Source organism: Sphaerodactylus townsendi, linkage group LG08, assembly GCF_021028975.2.
Source record: "Sphaerodactylus townsendi isolate TG3544 linkage group LG08, MPM_Stown_v2.3, whole genome shotgun sequence".
Lineage (NCBI taxonomy): Eukaryota > Metazoa > Chordata > Lepidosauria > Squamata > Sphaerodactylidae > Sphaerodactylus > Sphaerodactylus townsendi.
Window position 1 is genome coordinate 36,890,736 of NC_059432.1, and position 26,671 is coordinate 36,917,406.

At 44.3% G+C, this 26,671-nt stretch overlaps 1 protein-coding gene across 1 annotated transcript in view; it reads left to right on the forward strand.

Annotated features, from left to right (window-relative positions):
* Window positions 1–26,671, forward strand: part of CC2D2B (coiled-coil and C2 domain containing 2B) — a 69,385-nt gene that overhangs the window by 9,003 nt on the left and 33,711 nt on the right. The window contains exons 6-17 of the mRNA XM_048506671.1: window positions 6,023–6,115; window positions 6,189–6,269; window positions 8,056–8,154; window positions 11,737–11,917; window positions 13,544–13,680; window positions 13,924–14,043; window positions 16,803–16,900; window positions 19,597–19,737; window positions 21,145–21,268; window positions 21,564–21,682; window positions 21,878–22,055; window positions 24,966–25,116. Of these exons, the coding sequence (XP_048362628.1) occupies window positions 6,023–6,115; window positions 6,189–6,269; window positions 8,056–8,154; window positions 11,737–11,917; window positions 13,544–13,680; window positions 13,924–14,043; window positions 16,803–16,900; window positions 19,597–19,737; window positions 21,145–21,268; window positions 21,564–21,682; window positions 21,878–22,055; window positions 24,966–25,116 (1,522 nt within the window). The remainder of the gene's footprint in view (window positions 1–6,022; window positions 6,116–6,188; window positions 6,270–8,055; window positions 8,155–11,736; window positions 11,918–13,543; window positions 13,681–13,923; window positions 14,044–16,802; window positions 16,901–19,596; window positions 19,738–21,144; window positions 21,269–21,563; window positions 21,683–21,877; window positions 22,056–24,965; window positions 25,117–26,671) is intronic.

A 26,671-nucleotide genomic window follows, 5' to 3' on the forward strand; every position in this document is an offset into this window, starting at 1 on the left:
TTTAAGTAGTGTTTGTGGCCATCAATAATAGTGGGTGGGGGCCTCTCGGTAGTCGTTATGAGCATCGGGCGGGGAGCCTCCTTGAGCAAGCTGGAATGGAAGACAGGATGGATGTTACTGAGAGTTAGGCAAATCTAAGCGAACAGTGACATCATTAATCACTTTAGTAATCTGAAAAGGTCCCTAAATCTCTTGCCAAGTTTGGAAATTTATGCCACCGTCTCTAAGATTTTTTTGTAGATAAATACACCCAGGAGCCCACCGCGCGAGAGGAAATCCGGCGGTGTTTATCCATACAGTTTTGAGTCCTTTGCTTGTTGTAAAGGCGGTCTGGACCAACTTCCACCCCTCGTTTCCTGATGAAATCCATTGTTGAAAATTCTGGGGGGTCCAAGCGCGGCTCTGCGGGTAGTTAGTTGTAACCTTGTGAGGAAGGAAGGCGACCAGACACAATTTCAAAGGGGTTTTCTTTGTACTACTATGAACTGCATTGTTATAAGTACTCCTTAAGCGGAATAAGCTGCGCGCAATTGTCTTGGTGGTAGTTGGTGTAACAAGCGTAAATACTGCTCTAGAGGTTCTGTTAGATTCTCTCCGTCTACGCCGTCACTTTGAGCGTGGTAAAGTGGCGGCGGCAGTGACTAACAACCCCAAAAGCGCTTTCCAAAACTTTGAGATGAATTGGGGCGGTCGGAGACCATAGCGGAATGGAGCCGGTAAACATGTTGAATAAACAGCGTGCCAACTTAGGGCGGAGGGGATGGAAGCACATGGAATAAAATGGGCTTGCTTAGAGAATAAGTCTACCACCACCCCATAAAACTGTGTTGCCATGACTTTCGGGCAAGTCTGTAATAAAATCCCATAGAGATGACCAAACCTCCCAAAGGCGGGAGGCTACGGGAGAAGGTTTCAGCAGTCCATGGGGCTTTCGGAATGGTCTTGGCTTCTGCACAAACCGGGCAGCCTTTAATGTATGCTCAATGTCTTTAGCGCATTCGCGGCGCCACCACAGAACTGCGGCGGGCTAAATGCAGAGTTTTCAAAAGCAAAATGTCCAGCTGAGCGGGCCGTGGCAAGCCTCAAGAACCTGCTGCGGAGGAGCCGCGTACCAACATTCCTCGCCAAACTCCATTCTCCAAAGCGCGGTGGGAGTCTCGCCGACTGCTGGAGGCTTCGTGCAGCCGCCTCCTCCAGTTCCCGCGGGAAAGGAGAGGCAGACTTGGGAGATGGGGGTGGAGGAGAAGTGGGCGTTTGAGATGGGGTGACAGCCAACCCCAGCTGGGAGGAAGAACAGTGCGTGGAATGTCACCATTAAGGCAGCTCCACCCCCCCCTCGGGTAAGCGTCAGCCAGTTTGTTAGTTTCCCTGGGAAAAATGGACTGTAAAGAGAAGCGAAAAGAAATGGCCCAGCGTAGTTGTGAGACATCTTGAGGGGGTGGAAAAGAGCTGCCAGGTTTTATGATCCGACCAAACTTGAAAGGGTGCTTAGCCCCTCCAGCCAGTGGCGCCAAGTGGAGAGTGCTACTTTGATGGCCGCGATCTCTTTGTCTCCACAGTCCAGTTGAGTTCGGCGCAGAGAACTTTTAGACAAATAAGCACCGGAACCAGCCTACCATCTTTACTTTTCTGCAACAGGGCTGCCCCCCAGTGCTTTGTCGTGATCCGCGTGAACCACAAGCGGGAGATCTGGGTCAGAGTTAGCTTTAGGATAGGTTGATTAGTAGCGCGTTTTAATAGTTGAAAGGCTGTTTGACATTCCTCAGACCAGGAAGGGGCCCCGGGCTTGGCGGACAGTGAATCTTTACCCTTAGTGCGTAAGAGGTCTGTGAGAGGAAGTCAGTTCAGCAAATTGGGGTATAAAAATCACGATAGAAATTAGCAAAACAAGCGACTGGAGTTCTTTACAGGTTGGTGGGGGCAGGCCATTGGAGGACTTCGTCAATTTTAGCAGGATCCATTTTAAGCCCTCGGGCGAGATCGGTAACCAAATAGTCAATGGAGGTCTGATGAAAACAGCATTTGGAGAGTTTGGCAAAGAGAGAGTTGTCAAATGGCGTTTTCAATACCTCTCGAACCAATATTTCATGCTCTTCTATAGTTTGTGAGTAAATTAAAACGTCATCTAAGTATACAACAACTCCCTTGTACAGCAAATCATGGAGAACCGTTGATAAGGGCCATGAAAGCTCGGGGGCCCCACTTAACCGAATGGCATTATTAAATATTCAAACTGTCCAAACTTTGTATTAAGCAGTCAGGTGTTCATATCCTTCAGCAATTCTGACTCTGTAGTAAGCTTCTCTCAAGTCCAATTTAGTAAAATCGTCCTTTGCCGAGTGCATCTAAAGGTCCTTGATCAAAGGCAAAGGATATTTATTGGACAGGGGCCGCATTGAGACCTCGATAATCTGTGCAAAGCGTGAAGACCCATCTTTCTTTTGACAAACAACACGGAGCAGCGTGTGTGTGTGTTTTTGGTAGCCATGATATGAACAGCGAGCAAGGTTCTTGTCCTAAGAAGACACTGAGTTTCCTTCTCCTCATTGGGACTCATCGCGGTAGATTCTACCCTTGGGTAGTTGTGCCCCCTGGTTGTATGACAATTTTACAGTCAGTGTCTCTGTGGGGTGGCAACTGATCGCATTCCTGCTCCTGAAAAACTCTGGCTAGATCCTGATATGCGATTGGGATGCCAATAGAATCGGGGAGCAATCACTGAGGAAGCCAGAGAGGGGTGTGTGTCAGGAGGCGTTGGGTTTTCTTCCCAATTCATGTGTTCACCGCAGGAAAGTCAGTGAATTCTAGGATCCTTTCTTTCCAAATGAACTTTGGTTCATGTAACAATAACAAAGGCATGCCCAAAACTATGGAGTGTTTGGCCACTGGCCAAAATGAAACTTAATTTTCTCCCAATGGTCGGTATAGCGGAGGAGAACCGGCTGTGTTTTGTACTGGGCCGGTCCTTACGTTTCGAGGGCTGCCGTCCATTTGGGTGAATGGTATGGGCTTGCCAGGGGAATTCGGTCTAGACCTAGCTCCTCTGCCACCTGGGGCGCATTAAGCAGTGGGAGCAGCCGGAATCCCACAAAGGTTGAGGCTATAATGTCTGGGGAGATGCAGTGTTTAGCGGGGTTGGCCAGAAAATGCTTGAACAGTAATGGGAAGCTGCCGGCCCTTCACTCACAGCTGTCAGAAATTAGGGCCCATGTCCATGGCAGGAGCTGAAGAAAGGCAAACAGCTGCTTCCCCACTCACTCTGGGTAAGCTTCGGTCACGGCTTTAGGCGAGCCAGTGGGATAGGACTGATGACCTGCGTGGTGGTTTTGGCAGAGCCAGTCGCAGCTGGAGCTGGAGCGGTTGGTTTTGCTTCTTGGGACAAAGTTGGCGGCTAGATGACCTGGCCCTCCGCCGTAAAGACACAATCCAAAGTCGGCGGCCGGCGTTCAGAGGAGTAGTTTCGGTAGGAGGCGGCTGGGCTTGGTTGGTGATGGACACAGTAGTGGTTTTTTGAGTGGGCTGACCTCCTTGACGGCAGATATTCCAAAGCGAGGCATGCCACCTGAGACCCCGCAACTGGATCCAATCTGCAATGGAATGCGAGGAACCCGAGAATTAAAACACCGGTTTCTTGCGTAGTTTGCTGTCCACAGCATCTGAGAAGTATTAAGCATTTCAATAGCGCTTCAGGCCACTCAGGAGGAAGTTGAGCCCAGCAGCCGCCGCCACGAAATTCCACTTGGACAAAATTCACCACCTGCAAAACGGGCGGTTGCCTTGCTGGATGGTTTTGATGGTGCGGATGGCTTCATTCTGCGGCGCCTGGATCTTGTGCCAGCTCTTAAAGCTTGGAGGAATCGCGAGGGCACTGCAATGCGAGAGTCCTCATCCTGCAAATCCAAAACGATCCACCGGAACCAGTCGGCTGCTGCCCTTGCATCCAGGACCTGGAGCCGATGTCCCGTGATTTTTTTGGCGTTCAGAGCCGGGTATATATATAGATCATCATGAACTTCCCAAAGTGGGCATTGAGTTTACCCAAGATGAAGTACCAGGGGAGTTTAGGCGGTCCCATCAAAACGGGCTGGTATCGAGGAGGCCGATAGTAGCCCTGTTCGACGCCGTTAAATGACTCTTAGCCTGCTGGGAGGTAGTTGCCTTGGCTGGGTTGAGCAGGTAAAGTTGGGCGAGGCAGCTACGGTTATGCGGGGGGGGCTGAATCGCGAGCTGGCGGTGCGCTGGCGTTAAGTTGGCAGGACCCAGATATCGGCCCCTGGCACCCGGCATGATCAGTAACAGCATAAACTCCAACTTGGGGAGACTTCCGGTCTGCTGCCTCTTTAGTTCCCTCTCCAAGCGCCAGCCAGCTTCCTCTCGCTTGCGAGGGAGCCAATGCATCACCTGGTGCGCATGCAAAAGCAGCTTTTTTCTCGCTTCAATTTAGCGAAATTCGTCCCCGGTTTGAGGGCTTCCGGTAGACTCACTTTATGCGTGCGCCAGCGCCTGCCTGAGCAGCTTTCGGCGTTGCCGCTTGTAAATCCAGTCTGGAAGCGTTCCAGGACTTTGTCGCCATGGACTGACCGATTCTGGAAGCATATTGTAGTTGGGTAGCTGTCCTTGGCCCGGTCCAACTTCGAAGCTGGACTTTCTTTCGCGTTGCTGTTCCCGGTCCCTCTGCAGGTTTTGGCGCTCTTGCTGCAACTGTGCCCGTTCACTCACTCCCCATAGCGCAGCGTTCACGCGGTTCCATGCAGCTTGGGCGTCAAGTAGTCGGTCGTCCCACTTCCTCATCCCAGTCACTCTCGATGGGAGGAAGCCGATCCGGCGAGGAAGGCAGGCTTTCTTCGGACTCCTCGTCGTCTGGAAGCTGCAGGTACTCCGGAGAGCACCGCGATTAACGCCAGTAGCCACCCGGGTGGCTCCCGGACGCACCTCCAGGTCGCGGTTGCTGGCAGGGATTAGGGGGGGTCGATTGGGAAGGGCGGTCACGGATGCCCTCCCAATTCCAGGATTTAGTCCGGTGTCCTTTCCCCGGGCGGGCCCCAGTGCTGTGCTGCGGTGGTTCTTTTGGGAACATCACCAAAAATATCTGAGTCCAGGAATAGTTCAATGGATTCCTGGGTTGCCGCGATGAAGATTGGTCAAGCCCGTCTCCTCCATGACAGGTTGCATACCTGAGGTTTGTAATCCACGAGAGCGGGTGAGAGATCCGGGATCCACAGGCATTTCGATCCATAGACAGGCTTCCTAAAAGCGACTCAAGCGGAAGTCCCCATGGTGGAGTAGATCGTCCGCCACGTCCCTCGATTCCAGCGGAGTAAAGGAAGACTTGGTGCTGATCTCGAGGGCGAGGGAAAGGAAGAGCCACCAGCGAGGCCCGTTCTCCTGCTGGTTCCTCCAGATCAAGAAGGGAAAGGTCGGAGCCCTCTTTGGGGGCTACGCGCTTTTATTCAGCGGTAACATTCAACCTCTCCATCGCTTAGAACAAGAGGTCCACTACACGGGAGGTATATAGATGACCATTAAAGTTCCTGCCACAATGTAAAGAATTCCATAGAAGCAGAAATAAAAAAAGGCTTTTTGGAGAAAAGTCCATTTATTAAGACATCTTAGAAAGCTCAAATACACGCAGTGGCAGGAATGACACTTCCCGCCAGAAGCACAGGTTATAATACCAGTCACCCCATCCCCCTTTCCTGCTTCCCATGGGAACAGAGGCTTCATCTCCCGCGCAAAGATAAAGTCTCCGCCGATGCATCTGGCCCATCGCCCGGGCTGTGGAATGCACTCAAGGTTACCTCACCATCAACACCATTGAATCCTTTACACTGTGCCCTTTTTTTAAAGCTGTATTTTAGTCTCGATGTTGTATTTATATGATGATTTGATTGTCTTTGAAGTTTGTAGTAGTTCTACTATTTAAATTGTTTTAAATCTTTGATAATCAAAATTGGCATTTGGTAATTAATAAAGTAAAACATTTAATGCTAAGGTAAAACATGTTGTGTTTTCTATATGAAAGGTGGAAAGTTCTGCCCATTTGGAAGGCTCATCTTCTTTCTCAGAACGCTTGAAGCAACTCAGAAAGAAGTCGTGTGCAAAATATGGAAACCAAGTAAGAGCATTCAATTTTTCTTATTTTTTTCTTCTTGATGAGAAAAAGTGCTCTAAGATATGTTTTGTTTTAGACTATTCAAGAAGAAACATCATCTGAGAAACATCGTTTTGATACTAAAGAATACCAAGAGAACCTTGAGGTGATAATGGAGGTAATAAATCATTATAAAAATGGATGCTGAGGGTGAGGAAGTAAATTGTTTTTCTCCATGTTGACTTTGGTCTCCAATATGAGCATGTTTGGGTAGAATTGTTGTGGGTTTTCCAAGCTGTGTGGCTGTGGTAGTTTTTGCTCCTAAAGTTTTGCCTGCATCTATGGCTGGCATCTTCAGAGGTATGTCATTGTGAGATGTGTTTCTGTCCATGGTACAGTGTGGAGTGATTGTATTGTGGAATATATATTTTGTCCACCTCATGGGGAGTGATGCACATTTGCGTGTGTCTGAGTGGAGTTCATTTGCTGTTGCATTGCAATCCCATTCACAACTGTATTTGTATTTGCATTCATACATACAACTGCACTATACCCTTTTCCACTGAAAGATCTAAGTGCAGTCAGTCATGGTGTGGCGGAAGTGAAAGTACCATGTTTCCACAAGTGAAAATAGTCCTGAATGTCTATGAGCATTAAATAATCATTTTTAAGCACAGCATTCATCCACACCATCATTCTGTACACTGTTAAACATTTTGATAAAAGAACATTTGTATTGCCTCAAACAACTATCGGTGAAACTTGCCTTTTTCAAACAGAGATATTCTTTTCTGTTGAAAAAATGGCCAATGGACCAGGAGCGGGCTTTTCAAACTCTGCAGAGAATTCTCCTCGCTGTTATTTCAAATTGAATGGAGTTTCCCCTGCTTGCAGCTCATCCAATGGCCATTTCAATTTAAAAAGCAGATAAATAAAGTTTGTTTTTCCTGACGATCCCATGCATGCATTGTTTTGTATCTTTGACAACAACTCCACTTGAGAATCGCAGAGGGCCGGTCTATCTCCCATTAAGAATCATAAACATAATTGTTTTAAACGTCCTATACTGCCAAATTAACAGTGGTTAACTTATTAGTTACTGTTGTTTTAACCCTATTCTATTTAACCCTGCATATGTAATATTGTCTGGACCTTTATTACTAATGTCGGAATAAAGCAGTATACAAGTCAGGGTCCTCCTCTTTGTAGAGAACTTTTAATCTAACTTTTGATAATGGACAGAGGTCATGGCTTAAAAAAAGGAGACAAAGATGAAGTTAAAGTTGGAAAATACAAGCAAATGTAAGTGCGTGTGCTCACCTGTAGAAGATCCTGGAGTTGACGAACTGAAGGCTGTGGGCAGTGTCAATGTTATATTATTAGGTCTGAAGGTTGAAGCAAGGTTGAGGCCATGAACAGCTTCAGAGATCAGTATTAAGAGTTTGTGGTGGGTGCAGAAGTAGGCAGAGTGAGTGGGGATTTGAGACATGGCATTATGTGCCACAAATGATATACAACTGGTAAGGGAGTTGGCAGTAGAGGTGCAATACCTTCAGTTATTGACAAGGAAAGGCCCGAGAGGAAAAGGTCACCACAGTTAGAATAAAAGATGACACAAGCTTGAACTGGAATTTTATTTGGGAGGAAGACATACATTCCTGTAGCGCAGGAGAGGTGGTGTTATCCAGATGTTATGCACTACAATTCCCATCAGCCCCTACAATTGGCCATGCTGGCAGGGGCTGATGGCAATTGTAGTCCACAACATCTGGAGTGCCACGGTGTTATCGTAACGTAACATTAAAAATAAGGGACAAAGAAGAGGGAGGAATGGAAGGCTAAATCAAGCCCCAATGTCAGAATGGATGGTGACACCGTCAACGGAAATGAGGAGTGAAGGAAAAGCAAGTTCAGAAGGGAAGATGATGAGCAGCACTGACAGATAATTTATCGGGTTTTATCAGACTCAGAATGAAACCTGCGTAGATGAGGGCTTTACGTTTTTTACTTCATCATTTGAAGAACTCTCCAAGGTAAAAGAGACAGATCAGGAGAGTGAAAAGGTATCTCTATTCTCTTCATAAAAACTGTGTTCCCAGATCTCCCAGTGTTTGAATATAGTTTTGTACATTTCATTCACTCTTTTTACTATTAATACTATTAATAAAACTATTAAAAATGTACATTGAAAACTTACCATCTGAGACTCATAAGATAGAAAACAACCAAGGATTGGAATAACATATGCCATTTATAAGGTTCCAGGATTAATGACATCTTTGATCATAATCGAAAGAAGTATTTTATGCATGTGTAAAGGCATGTTTGTGCAACAGGGACTTCGAAGCTTTTCGCTTCTTTTTTTGGCAGGCTTTGTATTAACTGTTTGCAGTAGTTAGCATCATATATATTATAATAGTCATGGGTGCCACACCTCACGAATCAAAAAATTCTGATGGGGTATTCATGCAGGGTTATGGCAGATATTTCTGTTGGCAAAAATCCCCACAATAAAAATAAAATAAAATTAGGCCATAACCCCCTCTTCAAATGTAACAGGAACATCAGTGTGTGTGGTGTGTGTGTGTGTGTGTGTGTGTGTGTGTGTGTGTGTGTGTGGCAATTTAGGCTTCTGTAGCAAGCTTAATGATGCCCAACAAATGGTGGGGATAGTAGAGGGGGTGAGAGGCAAGACTGCAGTAACAGGAATGGGGATCCTCTGGGGTGTGGGTAGGGGAAAGCAGTAGCTAGAAAGGGTGGTAGGGAAATTTTGGGGCTGGAAACAGCATGGATGGGTAAGAGGACAGGCAGTAAGATCATGACAGGGAGAAACAAGGAAAAGTGGAGATAGAGCGAAGCAGTGGTGGAAAGAAATGCGCCTCTTTGTCCAGGGACGGGATGCCTCCCAGCACCCAGCAGCTCACAGCTTTGATCCTGCTGCTTTCTACAGTGCTTTTCTACCCCACTTCTTGCCACAAATGCCCACCCAGACACCCTGGATTGACAGTCCCACCCCTGGTTTTACCACAAGGAAGCCACAAGGAAGCCAGCAGCAAGAAGGAACAGCAGAGAAATAGCAGGAAAGCCTGAGCACCAAGAACAAGCCTCAGCCATTCCAGTAGAAAATATGTACTTGAGGGTTGGCAGCTGTAGGTTGGGAAATTCATGAAGATTTGGGAGATCGGGGAGGGAGGGTGAGAACCCAGCATGGCATGAAGCCATCGTGCTTACCCTTTAAAGCAGCCATTTTCTCCGAGGGAACTATCTAGAGATCCATTCCAATTCTGTGAGATCTCCAAGCCTTGCCTGGAGGTTGACAACTTTAAATCTGACAGTAATATTAAAAAGTTATCATGTTTTCACGACTTTGATCAAAATTGTTATCCACAGCGGCACTTCCATTTCAGGGGGGAAACGTCTGAAGACTGTTCATGCGTTTCCTTCATCACATCTAATTTGGCTCTGAGTTTCATAATGAGCATGTGAGAAACTACAGAAATGGAATTCAGTTGTCTTTTGCATGCAACTGCAAGGCATTGTAGAAAGCAGCAGGATCAAAGCTGTGAGCCAGAGGCAAACGGAGCCCAGATTGTGCCTGGAGGCAAAACCTCCTCCAGGCACACACACACCCCCCCCCATGTGCAGGGCCCCACCCCCACCCACTTATCCCCATGCCGTGCTTATCTGAACTGGCGGGGGCGGGAGATTCTCTTGTGCTAAGGCTGCTGCTTGGGCAGGGAAGAGGAGCTGGCTGCGTGGCGGCCAACCCCTTTTCCCTGCCCAGAAACACCTGCAGCACGCGTGTGGGATGAAAAGAGAAGCCAGCCGGCTTCTTTTCCCCTCACCCGTGGCACCAGAGAAGCCGCAGGTGAGGGGAAGAGAAGCCTGCAGGCTTCCCTCTCCGTCTCTGCACGCTGGTGCACCCGCGGCTTCCCTGGTGCTGCGAGTGCAGGGACGGGAGGAGAAGCCCGTCCCTGCACCCGGGGTGCCAGAGAAGCCGCAGATGAGGGGAAGAGAAGCCTGCAGGCTTCCCTCCCCGACTCTGCATGCCTCCCCTCCCTCTGCCCGACAGAGCCCGTCTCCCGCCGCTGGACTACAGGTGCTCCCAGTCTTTCCCTCTGCAGCTGGGGAAGGCAGGACTGGGAGCTCCAGCAGCCAGCTCAGCTTTTCGCCTCCAGCTGGAGGTGAGGATCTGAGCAGGGCCCCGGGCGGTGCGGTCTGCAGCCAGCTCCTAGGGATTGGGAGCCAGATGCAGGCCACACACCTGGCTCAGCTCCTCACCTCTGGCCAAAGGTGCAAACCATTTGGCCTCGGGGGGGGGGCATTTGCCCCCCCCCATGTGACCAAAAGGCGTGTGCCCGGGGACATGGGTTACCCCATGTCCCTAGGGTCATATGCCACTGCTGTGAACTCCTTTTTATTGAGAAGGAAAGTACAGTGTTGCCAGTGGGAAGGGGAGTGTATAGAGAGCAGTGATTAATTTTTGCTGACACATTTAAATAGAGCAAGATTAGGGAATCTAATTTATTAAGGAATGTTAGGAACATCCAAGCCAACATAGCTGATGCATTCTTGGGAATTCTGCTGTCCAAGAGGAATGTGGGGATGATTCTGGAGGTACTTGACTCGTGATGCCTTTAAACATCATTACAATTTTTTGTCAGCTGACTTCTGTATCTTAATACCAGGGGTGAAGAGAGGCTCTGGTTGACTTATTTTCTGTTCCTCCCACCATAGCAATTAACCAGGCAAACTTTAGAAGAGAGGGCTCATCTTACTTTTGGCTAGATCTGGAGCTCATTTTCATTTGTTACCATTACCTTGGTATTTATCAGTTAAATGGGAGCCATTTTGCTGCAACTTCTCATTTTCAGTAACTATTTTGTTATTTTAGGCAACTAGTTGCAGCATCTGGTAAAAAGCTGTTCTATTTTTAAAGGGAAAAGTGAATAACTTCCCTGAAATGGCTCCTTTTTGCTTTAAGATGGCTTTTGCCTGGTCTAGGCTTATGCAGGCAGACTGCTGAAGGACAGTAACTGAGTCAGAGATGGTGGGAATCATGAGGGGGAGAAAGCACAGGCAGTATGCCCTTGAGCCTCTTTGCATGTGCCCACTAAACAGTGTGCCAAAATGCATGCACAGTCCTGAGAGGATCATTCATGTTTGTAATATTTCATCTGTGTTAGACTTTTTTTATGTGGTTCTGGTCGTTTTAGTGGCAGTTGTGAAGCAGCTGGAGTGTACAGTCCTCCGTAACACTGATTTCTGTGCATGTTCAATTAAACCTGAGAGATAGAGAGAAAAGCAATGTTTCTAATCATCATTATCACAGTACAGTATAGTAGCATTTACTGTATGCGGCCAAAGGCCATTTACAAACAGCCACACGGAGATAAATAGAGCATGAAACATGAATAATGAATAACATTGTTAAAACAATCAAGCCCAAAAATGCTTATCAAGTTTATACATCTCATCCTACTATATATAAGACAAAGACATTATGAAAAATTTTTCTCTGAGAAGTGCTTGTATCTATTCTATTTTTATAGATATTTTAGTTATGTTTTTAGTTAAGTCACAGCCTTCCTCTTACATACTGTATGTATATCTCACTGATTTTCTTCTTGATAAACAAACAACAGAATTCACTGAAAGATGATCCTCAAAGCCTCTGTGATTTGAACAAAGAAGTCCTGCTGCTTGACCAGGTGAAAGAAATATTGATGCCAGAATTGCTTGAAGTAAAGCCTCCTGAATATGAATGGAGCATTTTAGACAAGAAAAAGCAATCTGAGTCGCTTTTTGTACCAAGCAGTTCCCCAGGTACTTTATGTTTTGAAATACATTGATGATTTTTGCTTTGATCTTACAACAAAGTGATTATATAGTCTTTTTGGATTATGTTTTATATATGTGACATGGTAGGGTTTTCTTCTATAAAATCACAATTGATATATTGACATATTTCATTTCCTATGCTGTAATTTCTACTCTTTGTCTTTTGCATTTATCAAAATATTTTTAAAGGGACCTATTTGTTAAGCACAGTTCTATGAGAATTTACTTGGAGGCAACTCAGTACATTTCCTGTGGCTATTCATATTGATGTGACAGTACTTTAGCACCTGTGCATTGGTTGCTAAAAGTCCACTGTGCGGGAGGGGGAGAATCATCTTGTGGAGGTGATGTGGGCTTGCAGATTTACCATCCCTGGGATACTTACCCCAGCGGAGGAGCAAACAAGCCGGAGGGCGGATGTGCAGTCTTCTGGGATGCCCAGATATAGAGCTGGGTTCTGTGTCAGTGTTCCTGCACTGCCAGGTGCCATGTCAGCACTCCTTCACCATTGGTCCTATTGCTGCACTGGTGGCATGCCAGAGGCATTCTTGGGAGCGGAGCCAACATTAGTTGGCTTCCACCCCCGCATTGTGGCCAGATAAGCCATGGTCCAAGTAGCTTAAGCCCTTTGGAGGGCTTTCTGGCAGTGGGTTTTGTTTTGTTTTTTTCTGCCTCCCTGTGCTGCCAGAAAGTCCTCTGGACAGTGGCGGGGCAGTACAGCAGCAGTGCTGTCCCTGGCTGTCCAGTGCTGTGGATTGGGCTGTAAGTCCTATAGATTGCACCAGCCCATAAAAGTAGTTGTCTTCTCACAACTGTTCATATAATGCTAATATGAGACTGGATGCAGTGACTATATTGTACCCAATTATTTCCTTTTACTTTCATTGTCAGAAGAAGCAGAAAGTTGTTACTGGATCCAGCCTAAAGATCCCAGGACATGTATAATCAGCAAGGCTTTATTGGCATAGACAACAATAAGACATGTATAATGCAATCATTACGAGAATGGCCAGGACACAAAATTAACTGCTGAATTCTGGATTTCCCCCCCTGAATTCAGTAGTATCTCCAATACATGCCTTAATAATGTTTTAAAGGTGATAGCAATCGATCTGACAATTTGGTGGGAGCATGCATCCCAGCACTTTATTAACTGTTTAATGAAGGAAGTATTGTGTGTTATTCACCTCTCCTGTGAGGTAGTCCTGTTAAGAAGGTACTGCTGGAAGAATTTACAAAGGTTTAAACTTTCCTGGGAACACATGAGAAGTTGTCATTGTGAACAAGTCTGGAGGAGGAAGAATAGAAAGAGAGAGAAAAGAGAAAAGGCAGAAGAAAAGGAATATTGTTCTAGAATTCACAGCATCAGGGGTATGGGATGAAGGGCTTACTGTTTGGAAAATGGCAGCAAAAACATGCCATCTGTTACACAGTTCAAAATGCATGGTCTGCACATATATGCACAGCTATATGCTTTTTAAAAATTACGTAAGATTATTCTACTTATAATCACAAAATAATGCAACTATATCCATAAGTCTTTATGTGAAGTGTTAAGCATTACCATAGATAAAACAAAACGAATTTTTGTGCTGTGGTGATGATTCTCAGTTGTGCAGAGCAGTCAGCTACCCAGCAATATGTTGCCACGACTCTTAGAAGATGAAGGATTTTACATTCCAAAAAAGCCTTTTGTACCTAGCAAAACATACCATAAAATGGAAAATCGTCTTCTACAACAAGCAGAGGTAAATGCATTGTTTTGTTTCAGAAATTGCTGGGAGGGGTATAACTAATGGGCAGCATACAGTTCCCCCATTCTGCCGTGGTGCAAGAGTCTGAGACTCTTATGCATCAAAAAAGCTCACTGCTCTGAGGTAAAGTTGTGAGTTAGTGGAATGGAGTCGCGAGATATGACCCAGTATGTTGAAGAAATTCTTACTATAGTTAATTTACTCCACATTGTTGTGCTTCTGAATGACTTTGCCAAGGGGAAAAGCTGGTTTGAAGAAAGTGGAAAAATAATTTCATTACCGTCTCCAATCAAGTGGTCGAGCAGTTGCCGAGTGTTTTTTTCTGCTGACACACAGTTGAAGACAATGTACAGGAAGGTTGGTTGCTTATATTTCCCACTTTTTAATCAACAAATTAGTTTTTCTTCTACAGTTTAGAGTACTTCCTTAGAAATGGCGTGCGAGTCCTGCCCCTCCAAACCTCCACATTGGTTTATAACAACAGTGAATCTTATCCCATCTTAGAAACAAACAGATTTATTTTAACATAAGGTCATGTAATACGTGCATGAAGTTTTATCCTCAGTTGGTACTCATAGATGGGCATAGAGGGAAAAACCTGCCAAAAGAGTGGTCAAAAGGAAATGAAAGGCGCTTCTGCGCAGAGCTGAGGTGATAAGCACAGTGACAGTAGCTAAATGTAACCATCCTTACTTTTGAGGCCTTAATAGAGAGTATCAAATTTGCTGATAATTCCAATTCAGTAATTTCATGCTGGGATCTCCCTTTGAAGTTTCTTAAATTATGAGGACTTTCACAGTCATGGGGAGTATGAAGTCTGTAGAATAATGATCCAAACCTAATGGTGGGGGATGGGACAGACAAATCACATCTTGGAGACAACGCGTCCCTGTTCCAAAGTGTTTGCCCCTCCACCAGCTCAAGGGACATCCCCACTGCAGAGGGGGCAAGGACGCTGGTGGCCAGCTGCCCCTCTGCTCCACAACGGTGCAGCTGGGAGTCTGGACTGCCATGTAACTGTGCTGATGTCTAATTGAATGGATTTGTGTTGTAGCCCAGGGCTTGGACTTACACCACCCTTTTGGGTGGCATAAGTTTATTAAGTTCTTTGGAGAGCTTTCTGATGTCAGGGTTTCCATGACCGATACCTGGGTTCAGGAGGGTGAAACTGTCACCCTAAAAGAAGTTGTCTCACCAGGATTTTCTGTCCTTCATCAGTCCTGGACAAAGGTCCAGAGCAGAGTAGCAATGTTCATTCAGGGGGCTTTCTCTGTCCCAGCAATTGTCATCAATATGCTGATATCAGTCAGCTTTTTCTGTTGATGGAAGGCCAGCTAGTGGCTGCACTGGATGTTTTGGCTCAGTGTTTTGAGGCCAGGGCAGGATGGTTGAGAAAGAGCAGGCTGAAGCTAAATCCTTTGAAGATGGAGGTCCTGTGGCTGGGACAAGGGTTGCCGGAGGGGAAGGGGGTCCCAACTGCAAAATTTGGATGGAGTGGCTTTAACACCTGCCTCTTCCACCAAAATCCTGGGTGTGACTTTGGAATCCTGCCTATCTATGGAGACCAGGCCACACATACAGACAAAGTGACCTTTTCCCACCTTTATCAGGCTGGACAATTGGCCCCCTATATGTCAGATCTTGCCACAGTGATCCATGCAACGGTCACCTCCAGACTGGATTACTGTAACTCGCTCAGCGCTGGCCTACCCTAGAGACTGCTCTGGAAACTACAACTGGTCCAGAATGTGGTGGCAAGAGTTCTTTCTGGGATTCCAGTGACAGTGCATAGTAGATATGTGCTCTGCCAGCTGCACTGGTTGCCAGTTTAATTCTGGATCATGTTCTTGATCTTGGTGTTAATATTTTAGTCCTTGAACGTGTCTCCCCATCCTGCCCATGGAGGGCACTTTTCTTTTCCAGAAGTAACCTTCTGGTAGTCCCTGGTCCCAAGGACATTCTACTAGCCTCAACCAGAGCCAGGGCCTTTTCCGCCCTGTCCCAGGCCTGTTGGAACTCCGTACCATCTAACATCAGGGCCTTGTGGGATCTTAATCAGTTCTGCAGGGCCTGCAAGATGGAGATGTTCCACGGGGCCTTTGGTTGAGGCATTCCATGTTGATGGCCTCTGAATGTTGTCCCCCCTGCTTGCCTGTTCTGATAGTTAAAGATTGATTGGATCTATGATGGGAGAGGGGTTGATGATGAATATTTAGATTGTACAGGGGTCCTTTATGGGTGCCCTGGTTTGTCGCAATCAAGGATATTAATGAATTGTATTTAAAAGTTTTAATGTTTAAGTGTTGTGGTTATTTCTATGAACTGGTGTTCTTAAGTTATGTTTGTAAGCTACTCTGAGCCCACCCTTAACAAAATAAAATACAAATACACTGTCACTTTTATTTTGTTCCACTGGCACCTCCCATCAAACAGGTTTTGCAGGTTTTTTGAACAACACAGAAGCCCCAGAGCCTAACCCCCCCCCCCCCCTTGTTTAACACAGGCAATGCAACCTGAAGTTGAAAGCTGTATCATAACTAATTCGGGGAATCAGAGCAGCATTTATCAACTAGATCTCAACATATCAAGCCTCGTTTTCAGCCATCATTATCTGTTTAGTCCTGAGCATGTATTGGCTGCCAAGTTACTTGCACTTCATGATTGCTTTCAGAAAAGACAGCAGCAAAATGTTACTCATTTGCTTTCTGAAAAAGTAAGAAACCCCCCTTTTTAACAGTTTTCTGTTTTCAAAATGGTTTTGCCTGTGTAGTCTGTATTAGTTCTGAATGTCACAGCTGAACAGACTTGGAGTTGCCTATATCAGTTGATTTGATGGTGATTTGCTGTAAGCTACCTTGGAAGTATGTTACTGAGTATGAAGTAGATAAATATGTTATGTAAATGAAACAGTGCCATACCTGAGAACAAGGGCTCTTTTGTAAGCAAGAAAGAGAACTTTTGGATCCATCCTGTTGCTCTTTGTTTTACATTTTTTTATAAAACTGGAGCTTCATTTTGTGCTTTTACTCTACATTTTTTATTATTTTTACATAACATTCTTGATGGCAATTTGCTAAGAAAAATTAGCAGTTTGTAACAATTCACTTTTATTACAGCTCAGAGCATTAGTAAATGCCACAAAAGTAGCAGAAAGTAATTTAGAAGCAAGCCAACTCAGCACTAAAACTTTAGAGGACTACAGATCGCAAATAAGGTATTGGTTTACATTAAAACAAATGTGAAACTATTCTTTAACTTTTCATAGACGGTTTCTGTTAAATCTGCAGGACAGAAAGTAAAATTCTGTCAGAGAATAAAAACATTGTGAACCAAGGGAGATAATGCATCAAACACTTGTTGTCTTAAGCTCGGGACCTAGATTCAGGAAAAGAGAGGGGTAGGAAAGTGTGTTATGTGTGCACATTTGTGTTAGACATTTCTCCTCTTTGAAAGAGCCTACCTGCCAAACTAAATCCTAAGTCATACAACAATAGCTAAGCATAGTGGGGAACAAGTACCTCTTTTCCACTGTTCCTCGCTCCTGTCCTAGCTGGAGCTGAGGACTTAGGTCAGTGGTGGCGAACCTATGGAACGGGTGCCAGAGGTGGCACTCAGAGCCCTCTTTGTGGGCACACGCAGAGTGCCCCCCCCCCTCACATTTAGGCTGGCCTGGGCCACTGGGCTCGATTATTAGCATTAAACCTAAGACCTAGTTTTGGGGAAGCAGTGTAGGTAACCCTGTTAAGCGCTGTTAAACTCCACTGGTTTTCATGCGAAGAACTAAAGCTTGATCCTTTACCTGGGAGTAAGCTCGGTTGCTGGCAATGGGGCTTGCTTCTGAGTAAACCCTCCTAGGATTGTGATTCACCCGTTGGAAGAGTTGCATGGTTGCTTCAAAGCAAAGCCACCGACTACCACCAAGCTTACTCCCAAGTAACGCATGCCTCGGAGACAACCGTTTTTTCCCCTAAACTAAAACCTCAGTATTCAGGTTAAATTGCCGTGTTGGCACTTTGCGATAAATAAGTGGGTTTTGGGTTGCAATTTGGGCACTCGGTCTTGAAAAGGTTCGCCATCACTGACTTAGGTTCTAATGCCTGCAGAATAAGGATGGCAACCCTATGCTCAGAGGGGGGAAAGAACACAAGTAGGGGAACAATAATGGACAGGGGAAGTCTTGAACTGTCCCAAGTGGCATCCTGCTATAACCCTCATAAAATGTTGTGGTTCTTTGACCAAAATGAGCAAAATGGGTACTGATGACATCATATAGCAAAATTATTTTTGGAAAGGCTGTAGTTTCCATTTATGCCCTAATTGAATGTGGGGGGGGGGGAGGGCAAGACATGAGTGATGGGTCCCTGTGCTACGGTGCCAGGGGAAAGAAAATAAATTGTGATACTTATCTAGACTTCTCTGGGTGAAAACAGAGTGAGAATGCTGGGAGATTCCCATTCCTTTTCTTTTAGATTGGATACACGGAAGGATCCACAAGAAACAAAACTCAAAGACCATTTTTGATTATGTAGATAGTTTATACTTACTGTTTTATTTTCATGTGCAAAAAATATGTACAGCCTTCTCTAGTTATTACTAGATAATGTCTTAGGTTGCTTCCACATGAAGGCTTTTTTGTGTTTCAGCTTCCAACCTGGAGGTCTTGTTTTTGGAGTGTCCACATGTTGTTTTGCCCTCATTGTGCTCCATATTTCCTTTTCCCACTCTTGGTATGCTCTTTCCCAAACATGCCTTTCTCCGATCTTTTTGGGAAGACCACAATCCAATCATGTTACTCTATTTGAATGGGAAAGTGTGTTTTCAAAGGCCCCATTCATATCCTAGCAGGCCAAATACCCCTGGACCACTTGAAGTCAGGAGAATGGTGCTGAGTGAGAGGTGACTGAAGCTGTTTCTCCACACATGCCATGGTCCTGATCTGAACTGGGATTGTGTATGTGGAAATTGAAGAGACCCACTATTCACATTACACAGGGTAGGGATGCCGAACCAACCTGTGCAATGTGTGAAATGCCTACATTGACAAGGTGCTTCGGAATGCAAAGGAAATTAAGTTTCAATGTAGCATCTATTACGGTCTCTTTTAGAAATGGCCAGTGGCGTAGCGCCAATGGGGCTGGGTGGGGCGTGACACCCTGGGCGGAGCAGCAGAGGGGTGTGGCCGGGCCACAGAGGGGTGTGGCATTCCGAGGCGGAGATAGATGGCGCTGTGGGGTGAGCGTGCACACCCCGGACACAGTTTCCCCTTGCTCCGCCTCTGGAAATGGCCTTCAGCTTTGTTCTCTTTTCTTATGTTGTTGCATTTGCATTCCTTCTGAAAGTGTGCTGTATGCTACCACAGTTTAAGAATGTAGCTGTAGTTGTCTACAGTTGCACTGTTATAAGTAGTGGGCTCCTGTTGCTCTTTGTGCTTCATACCCCAGCAGCTGTACTTGGATTACAGGCAGGAGAATAGTGCCCCCTTCTTGACTGGAAGAACATTTAGAATATTAGTTGACATAAGTCAGTTATGATTTGATGATACCAAAAAAAGAGAAGACATTGGCTATAGTTTGGTATAGTATCATTCATTTATTCAGTCCTATCTGCGTGTTTCATTAATGTATAAGCTTAAAAAGAAAGTATGTGCTGAAATTGGGACATTTTTGTTACAGAATGGTAAATGTATTTATGACCCAGACAACCTTTCTATTACTTTTTGAGATTAATCTTTGTTTTCAGGTTACATATTCTACTTAAATGATGTCCAAGCTCTTTGTAATATAATGGCCAGGTTTTGTTATACATTTATCAGAAATGTGTGTAAAAGCAGAAATTTTTTTAAAATTAAAAATCTATAATCTGTGTTTAATATCTTGACAAATGGAATGTTTGTTTTACATTCTGAGAAAGAAATACTAAAAAGTTACATGACATAGAACGTCAAAGAGATAGTTCTTTGAAACAAAATATGTTGAAAGTGTGGAAGCAAATAAAATCTGCACGTCAACAGCAAGGATTTACCAGTACAACTATAAAACTGCAGTTTCAAAAGTAAGTAGATAAGACACTATTTCTTTTGACTTAGCGAGCGATTTTAATTCTTTGTAGAAACTGTGATTTAATGGCCAGTGTGACACACATCCAAACCTATTTTCAAGACTGCTTGTTGATCCTGTTTTTAGACAGATTTTTGATTTATAGCTCAGGTTGATCAGATGATTTCTCATCCTTGGGAGCCGGTGGATAAAGATATAAGCATCAATGTGTACTTCTGAGCTTTGAGATGGTTGTACCTCTCCGGATGGAGGAAGGGACGGGTGTATGTACATGGGGTTGATTCACATTATGCAGTTTCTCTGGAAAAGCGAAATAAACATTTTTTTCAATAAATAAATGCAGGTACATGTGTCAGTAAAGCAGATATGAAGGCACTTTACTTACTAAGGACTGTTTTATCCAATGGAAGTAAAACAAGTGGTGCTGACCGCGGGACTTCTCAATGTGGGAAAATGTAACACCATTACAGAAAATGCAATAAGTCAGTTTTTATAAGTGGTATCGTGAAATATGTTAATAAGTGCTGAAATGATGAAATTGTGAAACAAATGAAAAGCTTGAATCAGAGGGAGGCTTTTTTTTAAAGGGCTGTTACAAGTGCTTAAATGTGCTGGATCAAAACAAGGGTCAACCCCAGCATTATCTCCTGCAGTGGCAAATCAGGTGTGGCTGGGAAATTTACAAATAAACTGAGTTGAAAATGGTCCTTTCCTTTGTTTGACCTAGATATATTGTTCTGATTATACTTTGGTCCAAACAGAGCTTTAAAAGACAAGTATACTTGATTCCTTGCCCCCCAGTGTTTCTCCATTTCGTAGTATAGTTGGAATTTGGAAACATCTCATTGGCCCCTTCCGCACATGCAGAATAATGCACTTTCAATCCACTTTCACAATTGTTTGAAAGTAGATTTTGCTATTCTGCACAGTAAAATCCAGCTACAAACTGCATTGAAAGTAGATTGAAAGTGCATTATTCTGTATGTGTGGAAGGGGCCATTGTCAGTAAGGAAGTTGTTGCCATTCCATGCCTCTTGTCTTAACCCCCTGACAAAGGCTTGGATCCCAACTAGATTTTGACAAGTTTTTTTTTTGGGGGGGGGGGGGCAACTATCCATGCATACTGTGTGGGGCCCTCTGATCCCCCCCTAAATTATTCTGAGAATTCTTCTGTCCCCCCCAGGAGTTGCATTTTGGGTTGTGTTTGGGGCTGCCATGGGAGAGAGAGATCAGCAAAACTCTGTTTGGTTGCCTTATGACATACTTCGTTGCCTTATGACAAACTGCCTTATGACAAACTGGTTGCCTTATGACAAACTGCGTGATACTTTCCTAGGCATTCAATTTAGCAACAGCTATGGAGTTTATAGGTTTAATCATTTTCTTTCCATCTTTCACCAAGGATAACAAAAAACTTTGAATCAGATGAATACACACCTAAAGTAGCTGAACAAGAGATCCGGCAAGAAAAAGAGGAAAATGATATCAAGTCGTCAAACAAAATCTTAACATGGAAAATGAATAAGGTTTTTAAAAAGTTTCTGAACAGTAAATGCTTGTGCTATAGCAAAACGAATGGAAGTACTTATGATATAGATATTTTGCATGACTGAATTATAGATATTTATAGATATTTATAAGATACTTATAGATATTTTGCATGACTGAATACTGAATATCCAGTGTAAATTCAGAGTGACAGAGCATCCAAGTTGCTCACACTTCTTGAATGCTTAAAAAATAGCTAACGTGCAGGCAGAAGTTGCAATTTGGTTTGACGAACGTCTTGTGTGTGCTGACAACACTTGTGCTGATTTCTAGGGATGCTTGGACCCAACTCCTTTTTTAAGCTCTGCAGACTCCAAAGAGATAAATGAACCACTGTTCATACCATATCTTACCTTCACGACCGAAATAACACCCTCTTACATGTGTCCCCTGTGAGTTTCACGTTTTTTAAAATACTAAAAGACATATTTGTGTTTTTTAAGGTGTCTTGCAATATATAGGTGATAAAGAAATAATATGGATATAAACATTTGTAACTGGACTGACGCTTGGTCTAGCAAATGTGAAAATGGTTTATTGTACTTGTTTACTTTGTTGTGGGTTCATGTATTTTCCTGCATTTTCAGTGTTGAACAAAAAAGAAGAGCAAAAGTCAAAACACAGAAGTACTTTATTAAAATATATTACAACAATAAATTGGTCTCATGTACATCAGAAACTTCTTTTCACCAGGACTTCAAAGTAATATTTCAGCAAATTTTCAAAATTCAAGTATTAAATTGGCCTGAAGAACTTCGATTAGAGGTATGAATATCTGATAGAAGTGTATGGTTCAATAGTGTGTCCCAGTTGAAAACTTTCACTTTATTGATTTGTACCCTACTTTTAGCTGCCTTATCCAAACATGCTTGAGTGAAATTACAAATACAAAATCAGCATGAAAACAGTTTCATAAAGTTATTTAAACCAATAAAATCATAAGCAGCAAGTAAAAACAAAAAGATAGATGATACTTTAAGAATAATTCAACAGAAAACTTTCTTTAAAAAGTGCACTGCATTGCAAGCAGTTTAATAAAAGTAGGAAAACAATTAAACACAAGGCAGTTAAACATACTCTAACATTAACAATGCAATCCAGATCCCAGAGGCATTTGGGGATGGTGCTGCTCCCATGCCACCCCACCACTTCTAGGGGGCTTTCAGATGGCATGGGGAGGCAGAAGAACCAAAAAGCCTCCCTGGCTGCTGGAAAGTCCTCCATACATAGGAGAAAATAGAGTTACGCAACCCGATAGGGGGGTGTAAATTCATCTTCCCCACTGTCCACGTTCCTGGGCAAAAGCCCCATTAAAGCCGATTAATCTTGGGCTCTCACCAGCTTCTATGGCCATTCCAATCCCCCCCTCCCCGAAAAAAATCTGGATTGGGTGGCCCAACAAGGCTCAACGTTACAAAGCAATTAACAGAATACTTGAAAAGGAAAAAGGTTTTCACCTTTTGAAAATTTAGAATTCTTATTTACATGTAACCTCTCACATGGTGAAAGGGAAACTGAAATTATGACTATGCTGTGGTATTAACAAGTAATACAAGTGAAAGGGACAATGATAGTGAATTGGTAACTGAGAGCCAGCATGGTGAAGTGATTAAGAGCAGTGATTCCCCTCTCATCCACATGAGCGGTGGACTCTAATCTGATTTGTTTCCCCGCTCCTACACATGAAGCCTGCTCGGTGAGCTTGGCCAAGTCACAGTTCTCTCTGAACTCTCCCAGCCCCAGCTACTTTACAAGGTGTCTGTTGTGGGGAGGGGAAGGAAAGGAGTTTGTAAGCTGCTTCGAAACTTCTTATGGCTGAGAGAAGTAGTGTGTAAATCCAAACACTTCTTCTCAACAGATGAGAGTTAAATTTTACTCAAATAAATTAAAATATGCTAAATTAGATCATGCTGTATTGAGGAATTGGGAAAATTGTCCTATTCATATTTGATGAATAAACCATGTACCTGGGCACATGCTTCAAAGCAACTTGTCTGTGTCCTTGAGCCTCAATAACCCAAACTCATTCAAGTAATTGAAACTAGTCTGAACTCTGATAACGCTCTGAAGTTGATGGCCTGCAAGACAAAGTGTATGTGTGGGTAATTTTATCTGCAAGTGCATGGCAAACACATTCCTGCGAGCCTCTTCATTTTACAAGCCCCCATTATCAGGGCCTGGTGTGAAACTTGAATTCCCACTGAAAATTTAATTTAGATACAACCAAGTTTCAAAAGAATCGGCACCTTTTCATCCAGGTTCCAACATCCTCACTGCAGCATGTTTCTAGTGAAGACATCTAGCCCTGCCCCGTGTGTGTGTGTGTGTGTGTGTGTGTGTGTGCGTGTGTGCGCGCGTGCGCGCCTGCTGTCAGGGGTGCAATTTTTCCGAGTATCTTTAGGAGACCCTCCTAATGATACCACCCAGGCTTGGTGAACTTTGGTTTATGGGGGTCAAAGTTATGGACCCTCAAATGTGTAGCCCCCATCTCCTATTAGCTCCCATTGGAAACAATAGGGGATGGGGCACCACCTTTGGGAATCCATAGATTTGGACTCCCTGGACCAAACTTAACAAAATATGGGTGGTATTAGTAGGAGACTCTCCTGATAATACCACCCAGATTTGGTGAAGTTTGGTTCATGGGGCCAAAGTTATGTACCCTCAAAATGTAGCCCCCATCTCCTATTAGCTCCCATTGGAGTGTTTTTTCAAAAAGGTGCATATACAAGCAGGTCCAGGAAAATCCCGTAATAAGGGGGGGAACGCTAGAAACGGGACTGATCTGTGTTCCATGGTTCGGCTGTGAGGAGATCTCGAGAGAACCTGGATATTTCGGGCAACTATCCCAGGATTAATCGCCAGTGAGGAAATCACCTATGTTACTTATATTAGTATGTGTATAGCACATATCTAGGAGTGAAATGGATGTGGACCTGTACACTTTGGGGACTTAAATGTGTGTCCCATTATATAAAAAGGTGTTTCTCATGCTTTTCCTGTATGAAGATGCCATGAGGATCTGGGGCCAATTGCGACTACCTTAGCAGCATGTAACACATCTTTTCAAAAGCGTTATGTTCTCTGGCATATTCTGCAAGAACAGGCACCGTGGAAACTAATTCTGTAACACAAAGTCGGATGAACGTTCTGTTTAGCGCAGTATAGTGATGTGTTAATAGCACGTGGCTAATAGCAAAAAGTTTATTTGGTACGGTTTTGACATAGGGCAGCCCCACAGACATGGGAGGCTGCAGGCTGCGGTGTCAGTGTGGTGCTGCCCTTCGGCTCCTGAAGAGGTTTCCTGGCAGTATGGGAAGGACTGCAAAGGCCAAGTCTCCCCACCGCCAAGAAGCCTCAATGGGCTGCAGTGGATTTACACCAGCCGAAACACTGTCTTAAGTCCGGACTGCAGACCAGGAGTGAGATGACTAATGTCGGCTCCTCTCCTGACCCCATCCTGGCCCCGCTACGCCGGCAGTGAGGTTGCTGCGGAAAGGGCAAAACTGCCAGCACAGCTGGTGTGCCACTCCCAGAAGTATATTCATCCCCACGCCGGATGGGGCTCTTTTTAAAATAATAATATTGGAATTACTTTGTGTGTTTTCTTGTTTTGTTGAATAACTAGATTGAAGCATATTCTTTCACAGTGCATGTTTTCTGTTGATTTTTTAGGTCTTTGAATCAAATAAAAGGACAACGTTGTTGGCAAAAGTATACTTACCCCCACCAAACACGTTTATATTGAAAAACAAAGATGTTCTAGATGAGGCAGAGTTTAGCTGTGAATGGCAAGTTAAGCCTTCATTCGGTGCAGTGGGCAGCAGTAAGTTAATCACAACTCCTTCACGGTTCGGTTAGTTTAGGGGGTGGATGCTTTTACAGACATTGAGGACAAAATATCTAAATAGTCCTTGTTGCATTTTTTTAATGTTTTAGAAATAAACACCAGATACATAACTTTTTTAAAAAGGTGCTTTTTCTTGTTGCCTATAAACAGAAGATTATGTTGCATTTCTCTACATAAATTAATCCAGAATAGTAACATAGCAATTTCCTGCAATTAATAGATCACGCAAAAATGATCAGAAGTAGAGTCAGGCCACACGGTTTTAAAAACCTGAATCAGATTTTTAATATCAGAAGTAAAGATAGTTGTATTGGGAAATCAATCCATAACTGTTTCCGCTGTTTTCATTGGGAAGCACATAACTCTCCTTGATGGTTAGGATGAAATTCTCAGCAGAAACCATTCCTGTTGTATCAGCAGTTAAAATTTTCACTTCTACTGTGGGTACAGATATGTATGACTTGGCATATTTATGTGCATGTTCTTTATTTCTTGGACTCCTTAAGTCAGGGAGCGATAGGCATTGTATATGTATTTGTTTGAGAGTGAGCTGAACTATCTCTGCTCTTGTGGTTGACATTACTGTTTAATATCTTTCAGAATAAGTGGCATAAGTTTCTAATGTTTTGCTGCCTGAAAGCCCTTCATAGGGCTAAACAAAGTTATTCTACCCTTTCGTGGCATAAGTCCGAGGCCTGCGCCAGGGCGTTACCAACTCAAAAGATGGGTGGAAGCCAACTAAAGTTGGCTCCACCCCTGGGAATGCCCTTAGTTCCCCCAGCCACACTGATGGCCGGGTTTGGGCTGGTCTGGTCCGGCAGGGCACAGGTTCTTCCAGATTGGGTGCCACGGAGTTCCATGGTGCCCACCCGTCTCCCACTTCACCCTCATGGTGTAATAGGATTGGGGCTGTTAGTGTGTCTTCTCTTAACAGAAAGGGCAACCAACAGGTTTCACAAACATAATGCCATGGAAAAAAAAAACTTCAGTGACCTAGGAGCAGCAGTGGCATAGGAGGTTAAGAGCTCGTGTATCTAATCTGGAGGAACCCGGTTTGATTCGCAGCTCTGCCGCCTGAGCTGTGGAGGCTTATCTGTGGAATTCAGATTAGCCTGTACACTCCCACACATGGCAACTGGGTGACCTTGGGCTAGTCACATCTTCTCGGAGCTCTCTCAGCCCCACCTACATCACAGGGTGTTTGTTGTGAGGGGGGAAGAGAAAGGAGATTGTAAGCCCCTTTGAGTCTCCTGCAGGAGAGAAAGGGGGGATATAAATCCAAACTCCTCCTCTTCCTCTTCCTCTTCCTCCTCCTCCTCCTCCTCTTCTTCTTCTTCTTCTTCTTCTTCTTCTTCTTCTTCTTCTTCTTCTTCTTCACGTATTTTCATTATTTCATAATTTTTTTCAAGGATTAAATATTACTTTTTCAAAGAGAGCCTATTAGCAAGGTTAAACTCTTATATTAAAAACCACACTGTAAACGGCATGTCTCCTGCACCAGTGCCATTGCCACCAGGGCAGTGCAATTGGG